This window comes from Diorhabda carinulata, chromosome 1 (genome assembly GCF_026250575.1).
Source record: "Diorhabda carinulata isolate Delta chromosome 1, icDioCari1.1, whole genome shotgun sequence".
Taxonomy (NCBI): Eukaryota; Metazoa; Arthropoda; class Insecta; order Coleoptera; family Chrysomelidae; genus Diorhabda; species Diorhabda carinulata.
The window spans coordinates 14,181,745-14,204,175 of NC_079460.1; the positions used below are offsets into that span (position 1 = coordinate 14,181,745).

The 22,431-nt window shown below is 29.7% G+C and overlaps 1 protein-coding gene across 22 annotated transcripts in view; it reads left to right on the top strand.

The window, feature by feature from the left end:
• Positions 1-10,058: 10,058 nt before the first annotated feature.
• Positions 10,059-22,431, top strand: part of LOC130900794 (twitchin) — an 81,964-nt gene continuing 69,591 nt past the window's right edge. For 13 of the 22 annotated variants that reach the window (XM_057811843.1, XM_057811792.1, XM_057811686.1 and 10 more), the window contains exons 1-4: positions 10,109-10,293; positions 17,188-17,543; positions 20,665-20,686; positions 21,892-22,054. In XM_057811843.1, the coding sequence (XP_057667826.1) occupies positions 17,231-17,543; positions 20,665-20,686; positions 21,892-22,054 (498 nt within the window). In that variant the 5' untranslated portion in view covers positions 10,109-10,293; positions 17,188-17,230. Of the gene's footprint in view, positions 10,475-17,187; positions 17,544-20,664; positions 20,687-21,891; positions 22,055-22,431 lie in introns of all 22 variants that reach the window. The other 9 variants (XM_057811776.1, XM_057811784.1, XM_057811801.1 and 6 more) reach the window with 4 other exon arrangements.

Below are 22,431 nucleotides of genomic sequence, written 5' to 3' on the forward strand. Positions count from 1 at the left end.
GAATCCATCTCTTCTATATACATCTGTATGTCTTGAATCACAATAAATTAGTCTAACTCATGATTTTCATTCTATATTGTAGTTTTCCTGATGAGGGAATGAGCACTTGACGCTTCAACTTATTTAAGTCTTTATCAAAATATGACATTAACATTGACAATTTGCGTATTTATATCGAAAAAATTTAATCGAAACGTCAATTTTTATCTGTCTTTGAAACTCTAATTTTAAAAGAAAAGAGACCTAAAATCAAAAACATCTAAAAATTAAAGAAATTGTTCAGCCCGTGAACCAAGTACCAGTTTCAAAAAGATCGTGGTTTTATCTGAACGTTAGCTTTATATTATGTTTAGGAAAGTTTAGGAGTAACTAATTTTATATATGGTTAAGATGCTTAAATAGATATTGTCAGAATTAGTATTATTGTACAATAAATCTTGTTTTCTGTCAATGTTACTGTCAGATGTGTTATATAGAATTCATTCCAGAAGATATGAAGGATGAGTTTTATAAAGAAGTTTTTACAGTTTTATTAGGTTCTTGGATTATATCTGTTTCATTAAATTGATCTTATTGTTAGTGTTTCGTGGTTGATATGAATGATAATTGATACAACTAACAGAATTTATTGATTTCCTATACTAATCGATTATAATTTTATTGTCTCCGTTTTTAATAATTTCAGTGTCAAGGTAATGATAGTCCAGTATACTCTATATGGAAATCGAAACTATTGATAAAAGTATAAAATGATATAATAATACAATTACATCATCTACATAATATGCTAGTAAAAGGGTATTGAAGTGGGGATATTAGTGTTGTAAAAATTTGTATGTAATTTTTATCATCAGAAAAATATGTATTATAAAACATTAATGTTGCTAATTCTAATAGATTCTCTATATTAAGTGAGTTGTATTTGCTTATATAACTCCATTTGTGTTGAAAATATATTTTAGTGAATATAACCAAAAAGTGATGATTTGTAAAGGAGTCTTTGATATAATATTCATTGATATAGTTTATAACATTTTGTCAATATTGCGTTATTAGTAAACAAAAAAATTAGTAGTTTCCATACTAAATATTAACTCTTTGTTTATTAGAAAAATTCGTTAGTTGTATCAATTATTTGTATATTCTATTTCAAAAGATTATTTTCAAGTTTGCATATTGTTCTTTCTTAAATTTCATTATTTAAAAACTTATGTAATAACCTATTACACAGGCTTACAAAAAATTTTTTTTTTGGATCCCTAGTAGTTTTAAGCTGATTTTAACTATATTTTTATTGCTGAATCTAAATATGGAAGCAGTTTATCTGTATCAGCTCTAGATTTTTAGATAAATTCACTTATCTATCAATGCTTTTTTCTATTTAATACTTCAAATCAAGTATGAGTGTTGTAAAATTTAAACAGGGATAGATTCTTGTATATTTTCCTTATTGTCAGTCTTCTTTTGTAACAAATTGAATTTAAAATAATAATATTTATGAAATAACTTATTATTATTTTGAAAAATAATTATTATTTTAATTCATTTATTGCATTTGACTGCATTCTCCAAAGAAAATTATTTACCATGAAAGTGTCCTTCAAGGTTTCAAAAACAGCTGGTAGTCGAGGCAAAATCTGGAGGTAATTGTGGCTACTTTTTTGGAGAAATTTACAGAATTTACGTCAGTAGTAACCCAAAATACGTTTAGCATAACTTTCCCGCTGAAAGCTGCATCTCGAAAGTTTTTGTCAGAGATGTTTCCACCTCTTACTCTGCATTTTGATCACCACATCAAAGAGATAGGTGCATAACTCTTCCATTGTTACCAAATACGGAAAGAAAATTTTCTTTCTCTAATCTATTATTCATTAAAAGACAACTACAAAAGTATATTCAATTTGATGGTAATTATGTTATATACAATGTGGTATGAGATACGACTATTTATTTGTCTAAAACTCACAAGACTACTTTTTTACCTTTTATCCTACCCACGAAATCTTTCTGAATATCCGATAGATCCAACTCTTTCGATCGCATTGCTCAACATGATCTATTTGAATAACGAGAAGTGACTCTATCGATTTCAAGCTTATGAGGATAGTTCCAGAAGTACCTGACCCAACAAAGAAAATACAAAAATTTTGGAAATATATATATATATATATATATATATATATATATATATATATATATATATATTGCTACTTAGACCGTTTTCCTGATAATTTAGGTGACATTAGTGAGGAGCAAGGTGAAAGATTTCACCAAGATATAAAATGTATGGAGGATCGCTATCAAGGAAGATGGGATACTCACATGATGGCAGATTACTGCTGGGTTTTAAAACGGGTTTTTTTTAAAATACATTCAAGAATGTCACGCAAAATAAGTTTCCGAAATGTTTAGTGAGTGATTGGTTTGAATGATGACTTTTTCTGTTTTTTATTGTATATAATAAATAATATCTGTAATATCTGAGTAATATAATAAAACTTCCTTGTTTAATTTGTTTCTTTAAACCTTAGTTTTTCTTTTAAAAAAGTGTAATGAATCATTCACAAAAATGTTGATATCTTAAAAATTCGAGCTGATAGGCAAAAACTAATAACAAATTACATGGAGAAAATTCTAGAAGGACATTTTAATAAAACGCAATTGTATTAAATATAAAATTATATTTAGCATATTTGAATTCAGGGCATCAAATTCATAAGAAATCACCTCCAAAATCTTCAGCACCAAAACCGCTGTTGACCAGTGTTATAGATGAAATAACTATTGCTGATTTTTGGTTCCTGGTATATGAGTATTTTTTCTAAATGTTTGATATTATTATGTAGAAAGGTGAGAATAATGTTCTTACTATGTCGAAGAAAGAAATCTCCATATTTGTATATTATACTTCGATCATATTTTCAGTCGATGATAATAAATTTCTCAGACCTTCTGATATATAAATGCATCTAAATCTTTTCTTGGCTTATTTATTTTCAAAAATCGTTTTTTTAGATGGAATTAACTGAAATGAATATTTTTAATTTCCAAATTTACGGACCCAACTGTTGAACAAACAAGAATTTTCTAGAAATAACAAATACGTTCATCAGAAATATTTTTAGCATATTTCTTTAGGTCAATCTGGCTTGATAGCCAAATTATGAGATCGTCCAACACGATATACAAAATCCGCATGACAGCAGTTGGAATAGTGGCAGTAGCATCGTTAATATTTTAGACATTGGCCGCTTTGTAACAAAAATAGAAACATATTTTTTTGAAATTTTGTGTTAGTAGAATAAGTATGCGCTGGCAAAGTATTTCATTTGGAAATAAAACAGCTGATTTAATTGGAAAATCAAAATCATTTATATCAATGTACGTATGTTATCAAGCGTTACAAACGTTTTTTTCATCTATGTATATCACAATAGCATTTATATTAATCATACCCATACCCATCTAAATTTAAGTTTATAAATATTTTCAGAATCGAACAACGTCCAATTTTTAGATATACTATAGATAAAATAAATAATAAAAATGTATTCTAAGATGACTCTGAAGAGAGATTCTCGAAAAGAATGAGTAATGTATTGAATATATTAGTAATGGTTTCAAGATAATTATACGCATCCTATAATGGGTATATTATTACAGTTGCCATGATAAGGTGGCCCTGAAACTTATCCATTTTCCAGAACCACACATACGGTTTAGTAATTGACGTGAATGCCATTGGATTGATAACTTTTTACTTTCCAATTTTTCTAATTTCTATTTACCTCGAAGGTACTACCGCCCCTAGTGAAAATAATCATTCCCCTTTTCTTTCTAATTTGTGACTATTGTCAAAATTTTACCGGATAAATAAATACGGGGATATTTGTATCCCTAAACGCTTTCACCTGTGATCAATTAAATGGCTTCAACCCATTCCTAAATTTTTCAAGGAGGGATTACTAACCCTGCATTTATTTCTGTTAGTATTTCATACTTTCCTGTGACAAGCAGTGACAAGTATGAACTCATTCCGTCTTAACAGTCTACTTCTATAGCCATTTTATTGAAATTAAATTTTCAACGTCTGTCGTGACTCATAAACAGTGTATTAAAGTTTGAATATAATTTACAAGTAGTATGAGCGATTAAAAAGTGACTTAATGAGCATCTTTTATCAATTTCAAACATCAAGGTCCGATTTCTGACCCTTGTCAGAATGTGCTAAAATACTTAAATATGGAAACATCATAAACATTCCAATTACTTCAAAATTCAATTATTTGAAATCTATTGACGAAAAAGTTTTGTCGGTTTCAATTCTACTAAAGCTATTTCCGGTACCAATATATCGTCTAATAACATTTCATTGATGAATATTTCACATTTTTTTACTGAAATTGTTATTTCAGGAGCTGCTTGAATTCGATGGAGGCATTACATAATCAATATTTAATTTTTCAAGTCAAAGAATTCGTAAAAATGTTAAAAAATAAATTGTAACATGTGATTTTGTATCAATTCTTGGGATGCTGGAATTTCTTAATGAAATTGAATACTCTTACTTCCAAGTAACATTCATACCAATGCTTTTATATGAAAAATACAATTCGGGTAATACTTTTAATAGATTTTAATATTGTTTCCTAGCTATCGGTTTCGGCTATGTTTTGTTATCACTATGTAGGTACGACAAGAGGTTGACAGTGAGGAACTTTATTTTCAGTCGAAAACCTTGTTGTTTGTGTGCTTTTTTAAACATAGTCTATAAGTGGACGAAGAGACCATAAAGAATTTCAAGAAGTTTGTTGCAATAGGTAGTTTCTTTTTATCTGTTAGTTGGAAATTATTATGAATGACTAGAATCTCAAATCGCTAACGAATGCTTTTGAATGTGATGATTATATATTATCTTCATCTCTTCTGCATTTGAATGAATATTGCATAGTTACTAATTTTGTGTATAATAATACTGTGTCTGAATTCTCGCAAAATGTTCTGTTTTGACCTAGATCTAGTTAGCTCTTAAGTCAAGTAATCTAAATTCAACTTATCTAACAAGCATTTTAACAGAGTACCTTTCAATGAAATTCAATTTGTTAACTCTATTGCCAACAGTTAACTTTGCTCGTCCTATGAGTTACATTCGAAAATATCTTATCCAATTGCTAATTATGAATTTAGAAATAAGCTACCACTAATAGTAATTGTCGCAGAATATGTATATCGAGGGAGGTTTGATGGAAGCGGACCCTTTTACTGTTAGTTTTCATCATGTTTCTGATGTCATGTTTCATGGAATGTTTTGTAAGTAGTTTTCTGCTGTTAAATTTGGCCATAAGAGCACGGATAATGACCGATATTATCATTTACTATAACTACTTTAAAAACAATGAATAATATGCGAGCGATTGTACTTACCGATGACCAAATACATGTACGTGAGGTAGCTAATAGAGTAAATATTTCAACCAAGCGGGTATGCAATATTTTGCTTACATATAAAAAAGCTATCTGCAAGGTATGTGCCACGGTTGCTTGTTGCTAGTCAATAGCTCCTTTGAATGGAAAATTACAACGGATGTTCAAATAACTTCAAACTTAATCCAAGTGAATGCATCTGATGAAATTTTTTTACTACTTTTTCTATATTATACATGTTTTTATACTGTGTGGTTGGTTATTTAGTTATGCCCGGCTTCTAGATTTTATATCACAAATGTTTCCAATTCCTTATAGTCGATTCTGGAGTGATATGCAGAAATTCAAAAATTCTTACAGCAAAAACTTTTTATAATTAACTAACATAACACCGCTAGCAACATCGCGTCTCTCCGATGTATTTTCATAAGAATTGTATTTTCCTAGCGTCCGTCCTAAATTTTATCACTTAACTATGTCAAAGTCTCTTCATGATATAAATAAATAAATCTGTGTACATAGTGTATTTATGAATGATATTGCTTAAGACTGTTTTGAAAATACGTTGTTCGCAATATATTTAATAGTTTTATTCGTGTAAATTGGCACTAATGAATGCGTATGACAGAGAAGCGTCCATGTGTCTGTATTCTAAGAAGGCAGCATCTGAACACCGTGGTGTAACAGAGGCGACGTGGACGTCGGCGTCAGTGTACGATGCCGATGCTTATCCAACCGCCGGCCGCCCTATATGGTTTGGCACAATTCTGGCCCGTGGATAAAATTACATCGCTTTTGCTTTGGTTCATTCTAAAAATACTACAGCCTACGGTTATTTTCGTACAATTGTATACAGTTTGTTAATTAGTTATTTATAATAATTTTTTTCATTTATCTGATCATTCCTAGTTTTACGGTTTGGTTTTTGGTTTTTTAATACCACCAACGTAAACATGCAACAGTTACCTGAGAATACGCTAACTATACTGTACATCTTAAGGCCGACATGCAAAGTATACAAATTTTTAAATTGAACTCATTAAAATTAGTTATCCCTTGATTTTGAAAAAAAATTCTGAACTCATTTGTTGTTTTCACTATTTAAACAACAATATGATAATTTTTTATATCTGAAGAAAAAATAATTTGTAACAACCACCCAAGGTAAAATACAATAGCTAATTGATCATTTTAATAAAGTAAAGAAGAATACTTTCTTAAGCTATAAATGTCACTTTTAAAATTAGGTCACCCAGAACATATTTTAAGGAACATGAAATTTGGTTCATTTACTGATGAGCTTGTACATATTGTGATTAAAGGTGTTCTATACTACTGCGGTGTTACTATTTCATATTATTGAAAATCTTTTAAAATTCATATTATTTTCATACCTGTCATATTTAAGTAACCCTGAACCTAACGCGAACAAGTTCATCTCGTCAGTGGATATAATTGGAAAATAATACCACAAACAATTTTAGCGATTAATACAAAAAATAAAAATTTAAATAATCATTTCTTATCATAAAAAACTTAAATTCACAATGGAAACTGAACGTAACAATAAAATTAGTTGTATTGATGCAGCACTTTATGGAATCAACAATAACATATAAAAATAATGGTAAACAAAAAAACTGAAATATTTTGATAAAGACCGAAACGTCAATACTTTACCTGTTATTTTAAACAGATTTTCAATGAAAATGGGATATTTCTATCAAAGTCATTTTGAATATCGAATTTTGATTACTATTATTGAAAATTTTTACAAGAATTTATACAACTTAAAGCCACCTCAAATCTCAATTAATTATTTCACAGACGATGAATACATAAGTATTCGAAAGCTAGGAAAATATATTGAAGTTAGTCCACTTTGGTGTTTCCTTGCCACGTTCCCAATAAAACTATATATATATATATATATATATATATATATATATATATATATATATATATTTGTTTTTCTAAATGTTTTTGATTTTAGGTCTCTTCTGTTTCAAAATTAGTTTTTTCTAATAATTTTTAAAAGATAGAAAAAATTGACGTTTAGATTTATCTACAGTCTTTATCTTTATGATTTTGATAAAATCAAGAACATTTAGAAACATAAACATATCAAAAAGTCTGAGAAATGAGAAATTGAAGAAATATATATATATATATATATATATATATATATATATTCGTTTACGTAGTGGGATTGTAGCAAACTAAATATGAAAGTATACTGACTCTTATACATTTTCGAGCTTTCGAATGCTAATGTATTCACTAAATTTTTATAGGCTAGGTCGTTATAGATAAAGCTGAATATTTATTGGTTTGATTATCAAAGACAATAAATATTTTTTAGGTTAGGAGGTTATGGGAGAAGTTGAATTTCATAGGCTATGTAAGCTTAATCGGTTGTCTATGGTGTTGAATATCTTTTATAGAATTTGTTTTTTCGAAATCTAAAAGATATGCATAGATTACGCTAAGGTTATTTAAATCAGTTTTCTTATCAATGCATTGATCATTTTGGGCAATATAAAAATAGACGTTTTTCTAGTTTCTCTCAGTTGTCAAAACTTTGGCAGATTCATCATTCTTATTATGTCTCTAATGGTAGACATGTATCGCTAATGAACACCTGTCAGGATATAATTTGCTATTGCTTTTGTGAGAAATTATCCGACTACTCAGTACCTTTTGATATTTTTATGCTTTTAAATGTTCTTGATTTTCTTTTTTATTAATTGAAAAACAATTGATTCTGCCCTTAGAGATATTACAAAGTGACAGTAAAGGTGTAGTTAAATTCATACATTTATACCAAATTATGTTGTTTAATTGAAACACTCGAAATTTATGAAACTTGTTTAAATTAACACCTTAATATGTGATAAGTCACTATCGTTGTTTTATTTTTGGTAAGATTTGATCGTTCATTAGAAAATGAATAAAAGTTCGACAACATTGTGCATATAACGTTTTCATATATGCTTTGAAAATCACTAATTACTTTTAAAAAACTATAAAGGGTTTAATATTCAAAACCAACCCTAAAAATGATTATTCCAATAGTGTTCAGTATCATGAATAAACTTAAGAAATCAAATGAGCTGTGTGAACACTATAGCAAATTAAAATGTTTGGTAAATTTCACCAATAACTCTGTAAATTAATAAAAAAGAAGAGTTGACACTTTTTGTAACCTCATGATATCCTTCCTGAAGGGCTCTACATAAGATAAAAGTATGTAAAGTTCTTCATGACTAACTCTGTGTATATTCCTCGCCAATGCCCCGACGAATATTGAATTACATCTTCAAAAAGTGATACCAATCGACCTTTTTATCTATATGATGCTAATTGCTTTTAATTCAAAAATTGCGTAAGCCGCTGACTGGTTTTAACCTTTCATCTTTAAAGCGTCTTTACACTCTCTTCCTCGAAATCTCTAATCCGAACTGAAAACAACAATAGCCAGCGCTGCTATAATTATTACTATCACCTACATTTTTTAGAATTGTTTTAATTCAAGCGGCAGATGTTTTCGTTTAACAAGAAATAGCAATCCTGACCGGTGTTTTCTTTACTTCAGATTGGAGTTTCCGAATAGGTTGTCAGACTGCTCCAAAAGGAACCAACAATATTGAATCTGGTCAGCGGATTATGCCTCTCTACTTGCAATAACAAGCCATTCGAGATATCGAAAGCAACAAAAAAGCATGATCGACGTCTCGGTATGTGAATGGGACGTAATTCTTGCCGCGGTATTAGTTTAGGTGACTGGCGATGTAGGTAAAAAATGAATAAAAATTACTTGTATTGCTTTTATTGGATAATTCTCCAAGAATACATTTACACCATCGAAAATCTATTGTGGAAACTAAACAATCATTAAGTTTTCATTCATGAAGTGAAAAGTCAGACTTTCTCGAATTTGAATACTCTCCTCATACTTTACTTCAGTTAGATAAGTCTATGATCAGCCAGAAAGAGACAAATCTTGTACCAACCACATTTGGACTGATGGACTGAACTGTGACTCACAATGAAAGACATGTGTGATGGATAAAGTCTGTAAGCCTTGTGTAGCATCAACAATAAAGAATTTTGACTATTTTTGCAATAGCTATCCCCGGTACTTTCTAAATTATATGTTTATTAGGAAGGGACTTTCAAGTGATTGACACTTGAAATATTTCTCACATATACGATGTGTGCAAAACATGACATATAATTATGCATCTTTCGAGTATTTGTAATCTTTATGCAAATAAAATTAAACAAATAGGCTTTTTTCAATATAGAAAACATAAACTAATTTTTCATTCGCTTTATGCCTATGTCAAAATGTTGCCCAAACCAAAACATCAAACATGATAGGTGAAAATGAAAACTTATTTATATCTACATGAAAATAGTACTTGAGATTTCGCGTGAGAAAATAACTAGAATAAGTAGTAGAAATAGAACTAATGAAATGTGTTAAAAACGTATGTGGTAATGATCCTACAACCACCTAAAAAATATTCTTACTCTTAGTCATAATCACAAGAGTAGACGGAGACATATATTGCGCATATGGTGGGGGTGGAATTTTTCAACAACATATGAAAATTTATTTTTAATTAAGAGTGGGGAATTTTCTTGATGGCGGGGAATGCGTCATACTCTAGATTAGATTCGTGAACATTAGACATCTTTAGTCAGTGCTTTAGAGGCCTCGAAGCAATTTCTGAGATAGACGAACGACGCTCGCAACGACGCGCAGCGACGCATACGACAAAAATTATAATACCACGCGTTAGTCAGTGAGTGCAGTGAAGTGAAGTGTTATAAAATCTTCAAAATACAACTCCTTTGTAAGAAGTAAGTGTATGTGAGTGTTCTTAAGTGCAGTTCACTTGTGCTCAGAAAACTTTGGATATCACCTACATTAAAAATGGATGTTCTATAAAACCACAATTGATGCTCCAAGATTCCAAATTCCACAGTTTTATCAACAAAATTTGCACCAACCTTATAAACTTCATGTAACTTTTGAAATGGAGTAAGATTTTTTCAAAAATCATTTTGTACAAATTCACTCTCATTTTGATTCGAATTCTAAACGTCTAAGGTTTTAGTTATAAAAGTTTCCGTTGCATGAACGTTTATAATGTCATTTTTACTTAGAAACTTTGTCAAATAAAATCTATCATTGAATAATAATCAAAAATTCTCAAGTTACAAGAGTAGAGGTATCAAATATCATAGTATATTTTTTAACTATTAATATAATTTAAATGTTTTCGTTCTTACTATCCACAAACTGTTTTGAAAAGATGATGGCCGTTTATTTAACTATTTGGTTTTTCAGTATTTTCCAGAACTGTGGAAATTTGATATTCGATTAATGTTTGACTTGCGCATTAAAACCTTGACTGCATTCAAAGCTATCATTGGACCATCTTGATCCAAATGTTGGAACTCGAGAAATATCGGTCTTTGTAGGACATCCAATACGTTCTAAAAGTAAACTAGCTTGCATTGAGTGTTGTGTGGAGAACAGACCTAATTTTGAACCGATTGTCACATTAACCCATTTAGCTTTGACGCGTTAAAATGGATTTCGTAAAATTCTTCTTATAGTACGAAAAACAATGTTATTATTATTTATTAACTGCTGTTTTGTTATTAACTATTATAAGGTGACTTATAGTTAAGTGTAATAGGCACATTTATTATATTTCAAAAAAGTTTAATTATCGAAATCATTGCAGCAAGTGAGTTTAGAATGTAAAATTAAATTCAATTGGATGTCTATTTAATTGAATATCTTAAAGAAGGCTTGAGTAACTAGAAAGTATTGGAATCAATTTCATTGTAACCAACTAAACTATCAACTAAATTATAATATTTTATGATCTAGAATTTTGAAGTTGTACATAATCATAAAATATTGTTTATATAACGAAAACACAAAATAGCTGGACGAATAATGATAATAATGAATTAGTTGCCGTAAGAAAGTTTTTCAAACATTCGCATTATTTATTACTGGAGACCGTTCATTATTATACTTTTTGTTGTTGAAAATTTATAGAAACTTACTTTTTTATTTGAACTGTTAAAAATGAGCTTTATAAAAGCACTTCTGGTAAAAAGGTCTATTAGTAAAGAACATTCATTAAAATTGTTTTGCTTTTGTTTTACTTAAAAGTTGAAGATAAAATTTTCTAAAAATTTTCTCAACGATTTTGTTCAAGTATAAACTTTTAACAATGTCAAAGTAGCTCTCAATTTAATCGACTTCAGACTTCAAATCAATGTAACTTTTTTTATTCAGCACAAATAGTAGTTATTGGCACGGGTTACATTTGTTGGTATAATTATTGATAATAGTTAAGATACATTATATAAGACAAAACAATGGAAAATACATTGAATCATCTTAAAGTTTATAGTTTGGGATACCACATTGAATCTATAATTTATCTATTAACTGTACCTCTGGTATCATTGGTTGGATGTTAAATTTCAGACTAAATGACGTTTTTAGGTAGCAAATAGTGAGCAATTCCTAACTATGCGGTTGATATGAATTTGAATCTCGTAATATTGGAATCTCACCTTAGGGGATATGAGGTAACCATAACAGCATAACGAGTGTAGTCAATGCTGAGTGTTCTTATTATGACCATTTCATATGTATAGAGACAGTGAATTTTAAATGGTTCTAATTTGGGTTGGGTAATGTGGAGTGTTGAGTTGCTTCCTCCCAATATTCTTGTCATACATTTCTGGTATCTATTTATTGTTAGATTTGAAATACTTACAAATTTTGATGATATTTTATCAAGATGTAAAAGCAGTTCCTTTTGAGAGGTGATAGGCAATTTCGTTACTGGCGATCCCTATGCGATATATTGTTGGAAGAGTGGGTATTCAATACTCTCAGCGCCAACCTTTTAACGGTTCTAGAAAAACTTTGGGCTCACACAAAAATAGAAGATCTAGAATTACTCACTTCAGTGCCAACGCAAGCACATTCATCTTCACATCAGGCAAAAATATACAGAACTATTATTCTAATGGGTTACTTTCTTCACAAATCTTCATTACCAAGGTTTTTGGTGTAGACGCTTTTGCAAAGCTATAATCGAAATATATTTTTTTTTGGATCCATATATAAAGTAATTTTTTTTCGTTCTTTTCACTTACAGAAATTCAATAATTATTAAAAAAAAATGTTAACAAAAAATGAATTGTTTGCTACTGTACCGTAAATTCGAAATGAAAGACTATTTTGTTCACATTAACTATATTCATCCAAGAGTGGTAACTGTATTAAAATAATTTGAAACCATCAAATTAATAAAAATGTATTAAACCAATCTATCTGAAGAAAATAATAGATAAATTTCTAATGTAATACACTGCAATTTTACCATTTTGCAGTGAGATTGTACAATATATAAAATTTTTGGAATTAAAAAGTATTTGGTAAAATAAGTTTGTGAAGTCATTCCCATACATTTTAATTTAAAATTTAATTTAAAACAAACATTGTTACCAAAAAATCTACAAAATTAGGAAAAAATTTTTTCACCGAATAATTTTGTCATCGCCTTTCAAAGTGGAAAATTATTGTTATTTGATGAATTGCCATATCTTTATTATTATTTAAAATTTTAACCCATATTTCTGATAGATGATGAGGGATCTGGTGAAAACAGATTTTTAATTACCATTTTTTGTTGCAATGTTTACTTAAACAGGAAATAAATTACATTTCTTCAATATTATTCTCACAAATCTAATAAACTTAAGTAACAATATGAAACATGTTAAATCAATACTTCTGTGAACCATCCACAAAAATATCTATGAAACTTAATGCTTTTTTATTGAAAAATGAAAATAATGACATAGTGAAAAAACAATTAAAACTTTGAAGACTCTGCATGTTACTTCAGCAAACAAAACTATCGAAATGTCTAAGCTTTTTTGAAATATTAACAACGAGAGTCATCTAATGAAAGTATTTTTTTACCACATCTCAAGAGGAGACGTTTACATTGACATATAAACACAATTCTAATCTATTTCAATAATGTTCAAGGACTACCATATCATTATCAATTTAATGCCACACTGAGTACTTATTCACCTTGCTGACATTTGTAATTAATCCGTCAACACAATGTTTTTTTGAAACCATTTGACCTGCCTGGATTGTTTAATACAAGAATAACTTGCAACAAGAAGTGGAGTATTTCAATTGGAAAAATATATTTTCTACATAATTACCAAATACTTTTCATTGTAATTAAAACTGGGAAATAGTATAGCTGATAAATTACTTTTATTCTTACTATATAATCTTTATAATTACTTATCTGTTTAGTATATCTTGTTGTTTTCCTACATTGCCTTCATCGTCTTCAATGCTGTCATTATCTCATCAAATATTCACTAAAGGGCATATTGGAAAATATGAAATTGAAAAAGCAAAATTTTTTGAAATTTACCCAATTAAATGTCAAAATGGCACTTAATATACGGTAATCGAATTCTTCAACAAACTCTGCGCTTTTTTCATTAAACAATTTTTAGTGAAAAGAGGGAGACATTGTTGGAAATAATGCTTGTAAGTCTGGTTCTTCTTAGCCGATTGATGTTGCTTGAAATACTTTTTACCAGAAATATAAAATATATAAATTCTAATATATTTTAGGTATTGTGATTTCTCTTGACAAATTTAAATGGAAGTATAAAAGTTTGGGTAGGTTTTTAAAAGTAAATTAAATTAACCCCAAAATAGCGAAAACCGCTCGATATAATTTTTTGTCCAGTTTCCCTGAAGCGTTAAACTCGAGGTTTTTATCTGCTTTTAGCATAGAGTTTGTTAAAATTTGTATTGTGCAACCCCAACATAACTTCTCTATCCGTCAAAACACGTTTTAAAGGGATTTCTTGAATGTTGTTTTAGAAGTAGATTTCATCGAAGACTTGCTTCTGGTAATTCAAATTCTGAAAGACCTTAAAGAGTGCCTTGACTCACTAGAGAATACAAAGCTATTCGTTTCGGATGAACTACAAAGCACATAAATTGGCTTTTACCGCATTGGAGACAAACACAAAAGACTTTTATAAATGGTTCATTTTTTTACGCGAAAAGCAGAAGTAAAAGGGTAAACCCTATAACACTCGAGTAGTTTGAGTGGTGTCTCCCGTGTGGAAATACCTGTGGATATTAATCTTGAACATCTGTAGGTTTTAGTGTTCGGAAAAGACGTGACTTGGTAGCTGATTCCATAGACTTACACTTCTCTAAAGAAAGGAATTCCGATAAATTGACGTTCTGGGCTTCTGCATGCGAACTCATGGACCCCGTCTGCCTGTCGAGTAGGTCTTGCAAAAACTGCTCTAGGTGGGATTATGTCGGACAACTCAGAGCAAGAGCATTTGTCGTGGTAGTATCGGTAAAAATATTATTCTAGTTTTTGCAAAGTTGCTTTGGTTAATTCGTCTTTGTGACTATGCCAGGACATATTACTTCCAACCTCAATATTCAACAAGCGAATTTGTGGTAATGTTGATATTTTATGTCCAAGCAGGACCAAATCTTGAGCTACAGTACCAGCAATCAGTGCTTCCACCATACTCTAGAATGTTTACAAAATCGGTATTGATGGTGGAGATCTGTTGTTTCCTACGGATTTGGGTTTTGCAGTTTTGCCGAGTAGATCTTTTATGTATAGGAAAAGAGAGTAGATAACAATCCCTTCAGAACACCAGCGTTCACCTCAAACCTTTCTGAGGTGTGTCTATCGATAGCAAGCTTCCAATCTGTATATGAGAGAGGAAATAGTTTGCAATTCGATTAGTTTTGCCACATCTCGATTTCTAAATTCAATCAATCAAACCTTGGTTGACCGCTTTTGTTACATATCGGAAAGTTCTTATTATATCGTTTCTTGCAAGCATCTATGGTCTGCTTGCAGGTATTTCTCTATACAATACGAAAAGTAGCAAAATTCCTTAGATGCTCCATTTGGCCGATCTATAATGCCAAACTTAACGTCGTCTAGGTGAATTCTGAGTTCGGATTTATAATTCAGATGTAATTAGTTTGTGATCTGATGTTGTTGTACAAATAAGTTGTTTCTATTTGAGTTACGACTTCGTATATTGCAGAAGTTTACCTTAAACAGTTTTTTGCCTGATAGATCCTCCAAGCCAGCCTCCACCTAGAGATCCGAATAGTAGGCTATTTGAAGTTCGAAATATTTTGGTCTAGGAGGTGCAATCATGTTATTCTTTTCTTCTTTATTTTGAAAACCAGACGCATCGGCACAGCGATTAATCTTGGAGCCTTTAGGGCCAATTCACGTAGCGTAGATCCAATGCGGTGGTATCTCACTGGGCGATGCGAGTGGGCCACATATACCACACAATTATAGAAATGAGGAATTCGTGATTTGAACTGACTTTATCATTCTTTTCATCAATTCAAATTTGAAATATGAAAATTCTTTCCAACGCCACTCCGGCCAACAACACTCTTTACCAATGAACGAATAACCCCCCTATCCTACACCCAACCTCTTGATAATGGCTCCAAAGTGGGAGCCGTTCTTTTGTTCATAATCCTGACCGCGAAAACCTTTCCGAATATCTATAAATATACGACAATATTCGAAACACAAGATTTTTTAACGGATGGATTGGTTGTAGAGATCCTTCAGTGGCTATTGTGAAGAGAAAGACAACAAAATTATGTTACACTACAATTCCATTAGACCTAATATGGAATTGCTCTTTCAAGTGCAAGCAAACAATCTTCCTTCGGTCAAAGGAGGAGGAGCTCATATTGGATATTTATCAGACCAACCAATTTTTTGTTGGTCATTAATTAGCTCTACTCCAATAGTTTATAATTTGTATGTTTCAATGTTTTATCAAAGTTTGAATAACTTTTTGTTTGTTCGAAACAACTAATAACATTCTTTGCGTGTGTATGTAATTTATATGAAAAGAGCTGTTAATATTTTCATTTCTTAATGTCACATATTTTAGTAGGTAAATTTTGAGCATGGTATCAATAATTCACTATTACCTCGTTACGTATGACATCCTTATCAAAATGGAGAAAACGCAAATCGGTAAAAAGTGCGTAATGCTTTGATAAAATTGTAAATATCATCGAAACCGCTCATTTAATCAAATTTTAACAATAGCATCTCTTAGTTAGCTTAAAGTGCAAGAAATAATTCCAAATTTTTCCATACAGTGTGTCAGCCCTGAAAAACTTATGGTTGAATAACCATTACCATTATTCTGGCAATGGCTTCAAGAATAAAAATTTTCATTTATATTGGATGTATTTATGGATTCCATATGAAGTTTTAAGGTTATTTTGACTTTAGACTTTTTTTCGTTACTCTTCGGCCAAATAATTTTGACTTTTTTCGAAAGCTACATTAAAGAATATTTTGGCAAGCAGTGAAATTTCATTTGATTAGATGAAAACTTCTTGAATGGAAATTTTCTTTGTTGATGATTATTTTAATTTTCTTTATTCGTCCATTTCTGTAATTATTATTCTAATTTTAACAAAAACTTTATTAAACTTATGTTAAAACATATTCAGCTACCCAAATGGTTACAAATGCAGGTATGATCCAAAGATTAAAAATAAACTATGTGCGTCTTTGAAATTCATCAAATAACTATTGTTTGATGTTGTTCGAATAATAATCAATAATTTGTTTACAGGGCCGATTTCATGACATCTATATCGAAATAGAAAAGCAATAGCATGGGAGTGGCAGAAGATTTCGCTCCCAGCTTTACGCAAAAGCCTCAATTGAGGCAGGAGGACGATGGAAACAAACTTATATTTGAATGCCAGCTACTGGCAGCACCGAAACCAGAAATCCAATGGTTTCGCAGTGACGTGCCTCTAACGGAAGATAGTAGGACCAATTTTAAAATACAGTCAATAGGCACAAATAAATTTTTAGTTGTACTCGAATTAGATGATGTTATTGAAACAGATGCTGGTCTTTATAAGGTTAAAGCGAAAAATAGCATGGGAGAAGTTGCGGCATCCATCAATCTCAACTTTAGCCGTAAGTTTAATTTTGTCTAAAATATTTTTTTCATGCATACATTAATGAGATTGATAATATATAGTATTATCGATCATTAGAAATGAGAATTCATATATAGTTAGACAAGCACTGCGCTAACCACAACCAATGACAATGTGCAAATTTTGGTGGATTATATATATAACTATTCAATCAGTCACATTTTTCGAGACAATTCAAAGTTTAGCAGTGAAAAATATCAATTTAAGTTATTCAACCTACCAATTACCAAACAAATTTGTATTTCACAATTCACAATATTCACAACACTAATGCAGACGAAGTTGAAATTCAATTAAGAACCAAAAAAATATAGCAATTTGGTTTTTTTCTAATAGCTTTCATTTCAACTAATCCAATTTTAAAAAAGCTGCAATCATTTTCCAAAGATCTGAAGTAAGAAGGAAATGAAACAATTTGTCTAAAATCAGTTCTGTTGTATGCTCTATTTATTTTCTACATCTCATAGTTGACATTGTGGTAGAATAAGAAATCACATCCCTGCAATGATATTTTTATTTTAATATTGCTTGGCATATTGATAATAGGACTGCGAGAAAAATTTCCCTATGAATTTGGCATTTCTCAATTTCGATAACTTGGCGGTTTATTCTGTCATAATTCTCCAAGACAAGAATTGAATTTGTATTTACTCGTAACATATGAGGGTAGGTATTTGCAATATTTAAGATATTGAAACTATTTAGATAGGAGGTGTGAATATCTGGCAATTTCTATATTTTTTCAATAGTAACAAGTTCCATTACCTATGTCAGAGTTACTTAACCAATGAATCTCGGATCGCTGAGGGCTAATTGAACTGTAGGCGAAGGCAATAAGCATGCTGATCACTTCAGTAACATATGTTACTGATACCTATCGATTAATACCATTACAAAAAAATCGATTGATGGAAACGATAAATTATGGAAACCTACGTCAAACAGTGTAATTGCGAATGTTATTGTAGTGGTAGCATAAACAGTGTGCTCTTAATAAATATAACTAACGGTTCGAGAAATATTAATATTACTTGTGGGCTTAAGCATTGAATAATTCCTCCAGAGGCTTGATGACTTCAGATTATTTCAGTTTTCTCTATTACATAAGCTAGAATTACTTGTTAATTCATAATACAGACCATTTCATACATCTCTCTTGATTTAACAAGCAATGATCCATAAGTAAACGATTTCACTACGGATTACATTTTTTTTTATTTTTTAAGCTAAAAAATGCATACTAATTTTACTTGAAATAGAAAATTCATTTAATTATCAAAACTGGCTAAATAGATATCCAAAATTGTCCGGAAAGTAACAAGAGAGTTAGAAAGCGCAAAAATCATGTTCAAAGTAAATTTTCCGTATCATTTATGTAAATTGGCTCAATTCCGAGATGTTTGCAGAAAAATTATAATTATTTTTTTCAATTTCACGCATCTACGATGTTGCGTATTAGCAATGGATTAGATAGTATAATCAATACTATTAAGTAAAGATGTATTTAACATATACTTATAGATGTTATTCACATCGCAGTTATTTCCTAGTAGGGTTTTCACATGTCATTTGGAGAATTACATTGTTTCCTTTGTGATTTGTATAATGTAAATTCTAATAGTATGTGTTTTACAGTTACTTCTTGGTTACAAGCTGTATATAGGTTTGCTACTGCTACATAATTAATATTCGTGTGTAATTTTAGTGTAACTTATTCTTATTCTGGTTACTATGAGTTGTTTTGGGCGATTACTGCATATTTGCGGCCTCTGTTCAACACTTTCCTTTATTTGTCTCAATTTCTGACATAAAAGTTACCACTCTGCTTGCTAGTGAAGATTAGTTTTCAATTTGATGTAGACTTTCAAGTCACTATGAACCACACTATTCATTATATAAACATCGCTGCATACCGTAGCGTCTTTTACAAAACTGACATCAAAGTTGTTGTTTTGTACTGGATGCGGTCGAATAATTTATACTTCAAGAGGGTTGTTTGTGTAAATACTTTTTAAGGAGCTCAAAGTATTTAGGGCATTTAAGGAATCAAATTTAGTAGTTTTTCGTGGGTTTGACGATTGAATTTCGACCAAAGCTTTCTGTTGTGTATACAGAACTTACGTAAGGTAATTTATATTTCAAGGGATAATTATGAGAAGTGATAACAGCATTCTCAATATCATTTGAGGTTTTGGATATATGAATATTTTATAGAAGTAAGAATAGATGGAGAGTTTCGAGTGAAAGTGGTAGCCATGGTAGTGGTATATGAATATTTAATTGAACTATGGGAGGAATCTGCAGATCTAGTACTTTGATGTATTTAGAAACTTTTTCTGAGAGTTCGAACATGTTTTTATATCTATTCATAACTGTGCTATTGTAGTTTGGATGTTCATGGTTGCTCATTATAGTACAGGCATATGACAGTTTTAGGTTTTGCCTTCTTTAACGTAAATACATTAACCAAAACTTTTTGGTGTTTTCATTATTATGTAAATTGAATGGTAATTGATTTTCTGAGAACTATTGAATGAAAAATGTTTGGAAATGTTGATCTATGTTATTGAAATTATTGCGATGTTTTTACTTTACTTTCTACATCTTGAGTGAAATAATTTCTCTTAAATTTTGCACTTTGTTTGAAATTTCACAGAAAAAATTATAAAGCTGGATCTTGAAACCTCCCTAATTGTTAATGAAGATTATTTTTACTTATTAACAACTTGAGTAACATGATTTTTCTTAAAACTTTGCGCATTGAGTGAGTTTGGAATTGGAAGTGTTAAAAGCTTTCTTCTTTTTAATGAAAATCAAGTTTATTATGGAATCTATCCTAATGACTCTTTGAAACTAACATTAGTAAAATCAGTTCAGACATATGAAGGTTATGGTATTTCCTATATTATTGTAGGGGTATCTATATGCTGTAGAAATTATTAGAAACATTAATGTTTTTTATGAACGTTAGATTTCTTCCTATTCAATTCCCTAGAACTGCCAACAATATACTTCATATAATTAGATAACTAGATGTCTTACCAACAATGCTTATTTTTTTTCGGAATAATGTACTATTAATTGTTTTTTATTTTCAGCAATGGATGAACCAAAAGAAAAGTAAGTAGTGAGAACAAATATAATTCTGATTAATCCCACAAAAGAATATTGAATGGTAATGAAGTAAAATTATTCACTACTTTCCATCAAATTAATTTTCTCCAAAATAATAATAACTCAATGTGATCAAGAGGAATACTTTCAAATAAAATGATCTTAGAGATATTATTTTATATATTGGTTGAAAATAGATTTAATCAATTTCTCAATCAATTAAAAGTATATTTTCCTTTAAAATTCTCATATTATTAAGATAATTGAGTTTGATATTTGATTAATCGTAAAAATGAAATTTGAATCCAACAATGTTTCATCAAAGTTTTTTTATGCAAATATTATAATATTTCTTCAATTATCTCTGAGACTCTATATTATAATTGTTTCAATTATTAATACTCTCTTGAACAGATACATTCGTGTTAAATGTTTCTTATTCCCAACAATTTGTAAACATTTACTTTGATATTTTGATTAATTTTCAAGCGAATTTTTCATCTAAATTGCAAAACAAATATCAAAGACAATTGATATAGTTTCTATCTTATATGTTATCAATTCATTAAAATACATTGTTGGATTTTAATCAATAAATTACTCAATTTTATGTTTTCAATACTTTTTCTTCTATATATTCCATTACAATTTGTAGTGGGATGTAGGAAGAAATTAGAAATCCAGTTGTGCAATCATTCAGCTATTGATAGAAATTATCTTTGAATTGAAAATGATTATTTTAATGGATGAGCATTATAATATTATATTAGTATAAGTCATTAAGGACATAATACATTATCTAAATATTTCACTAAACTAAAATCTTCACAAAAACATCCAAAAACAAAATAATATCTTGTAATAATAATTGTGTCTACAAAGGACAGACATTACAGTATTTGGAAAATAGACTAAAAGATCAACAACAAAGGCCATAAAAAAATTAAATACACGAGAGAATTTTTAGAAATGGTAAACATTCATAAGAACAAGAAAGCTATCAATGATGAAAAAAACCAAAATAATTTAAGTAAAATTTACAGCTCTATTTTGTAAAATGTAAAAAATAAGGAAACATTTTTATTTCCGTTAAAAGAGATCTTTATTTTATTTTTATTTCGATATTCATGATGTAGATGATCTATTGATTAATATAAATACGCAAATTGTCAGTGCCAAGAAATAAGAAATTAACTTATATTATCTTATAGACAAATAGACGGCTTAGCACCCACTTTTGCTAAAAAACCAGCGATTCGACAAGAAGATGATGGCAAAAAATTACTATTCGAATGTCGAATACAGGCAGATCCCCGTCCAACCGTCAGCTGGTGTCATAATGGCAAGGCAGTCAGCGAAGGTCTACGACACAAGGTACAAAAATAACTTTTTCTGTATTTATTAATATTAGTTATTAATACCCATTTACAATGTATAGATGTTTACGTTAACGAGAAATTTGGTTAATACGAAATAATAAATAAAATAATAAAATAACTTGAATTGTCAACTAAGCTCATTTCATTCGTTGTATTTTCGTAATATGTAATGAAAATCAATTGATTCGAAATAATTTGAAGCCAAATTTTGAATATATTTGTAATATAGTCTTATTGAAACAAAATACAACTGTAACTAGCGAAATGGCGTAGCTTATAACATAGAAGTCATTCCGGCCTTGCCAGACTTCTTATTAGGCGAAAATGAATATTCAAAAATTAAAAATATAGAGCATAGTTCATACAAATAGA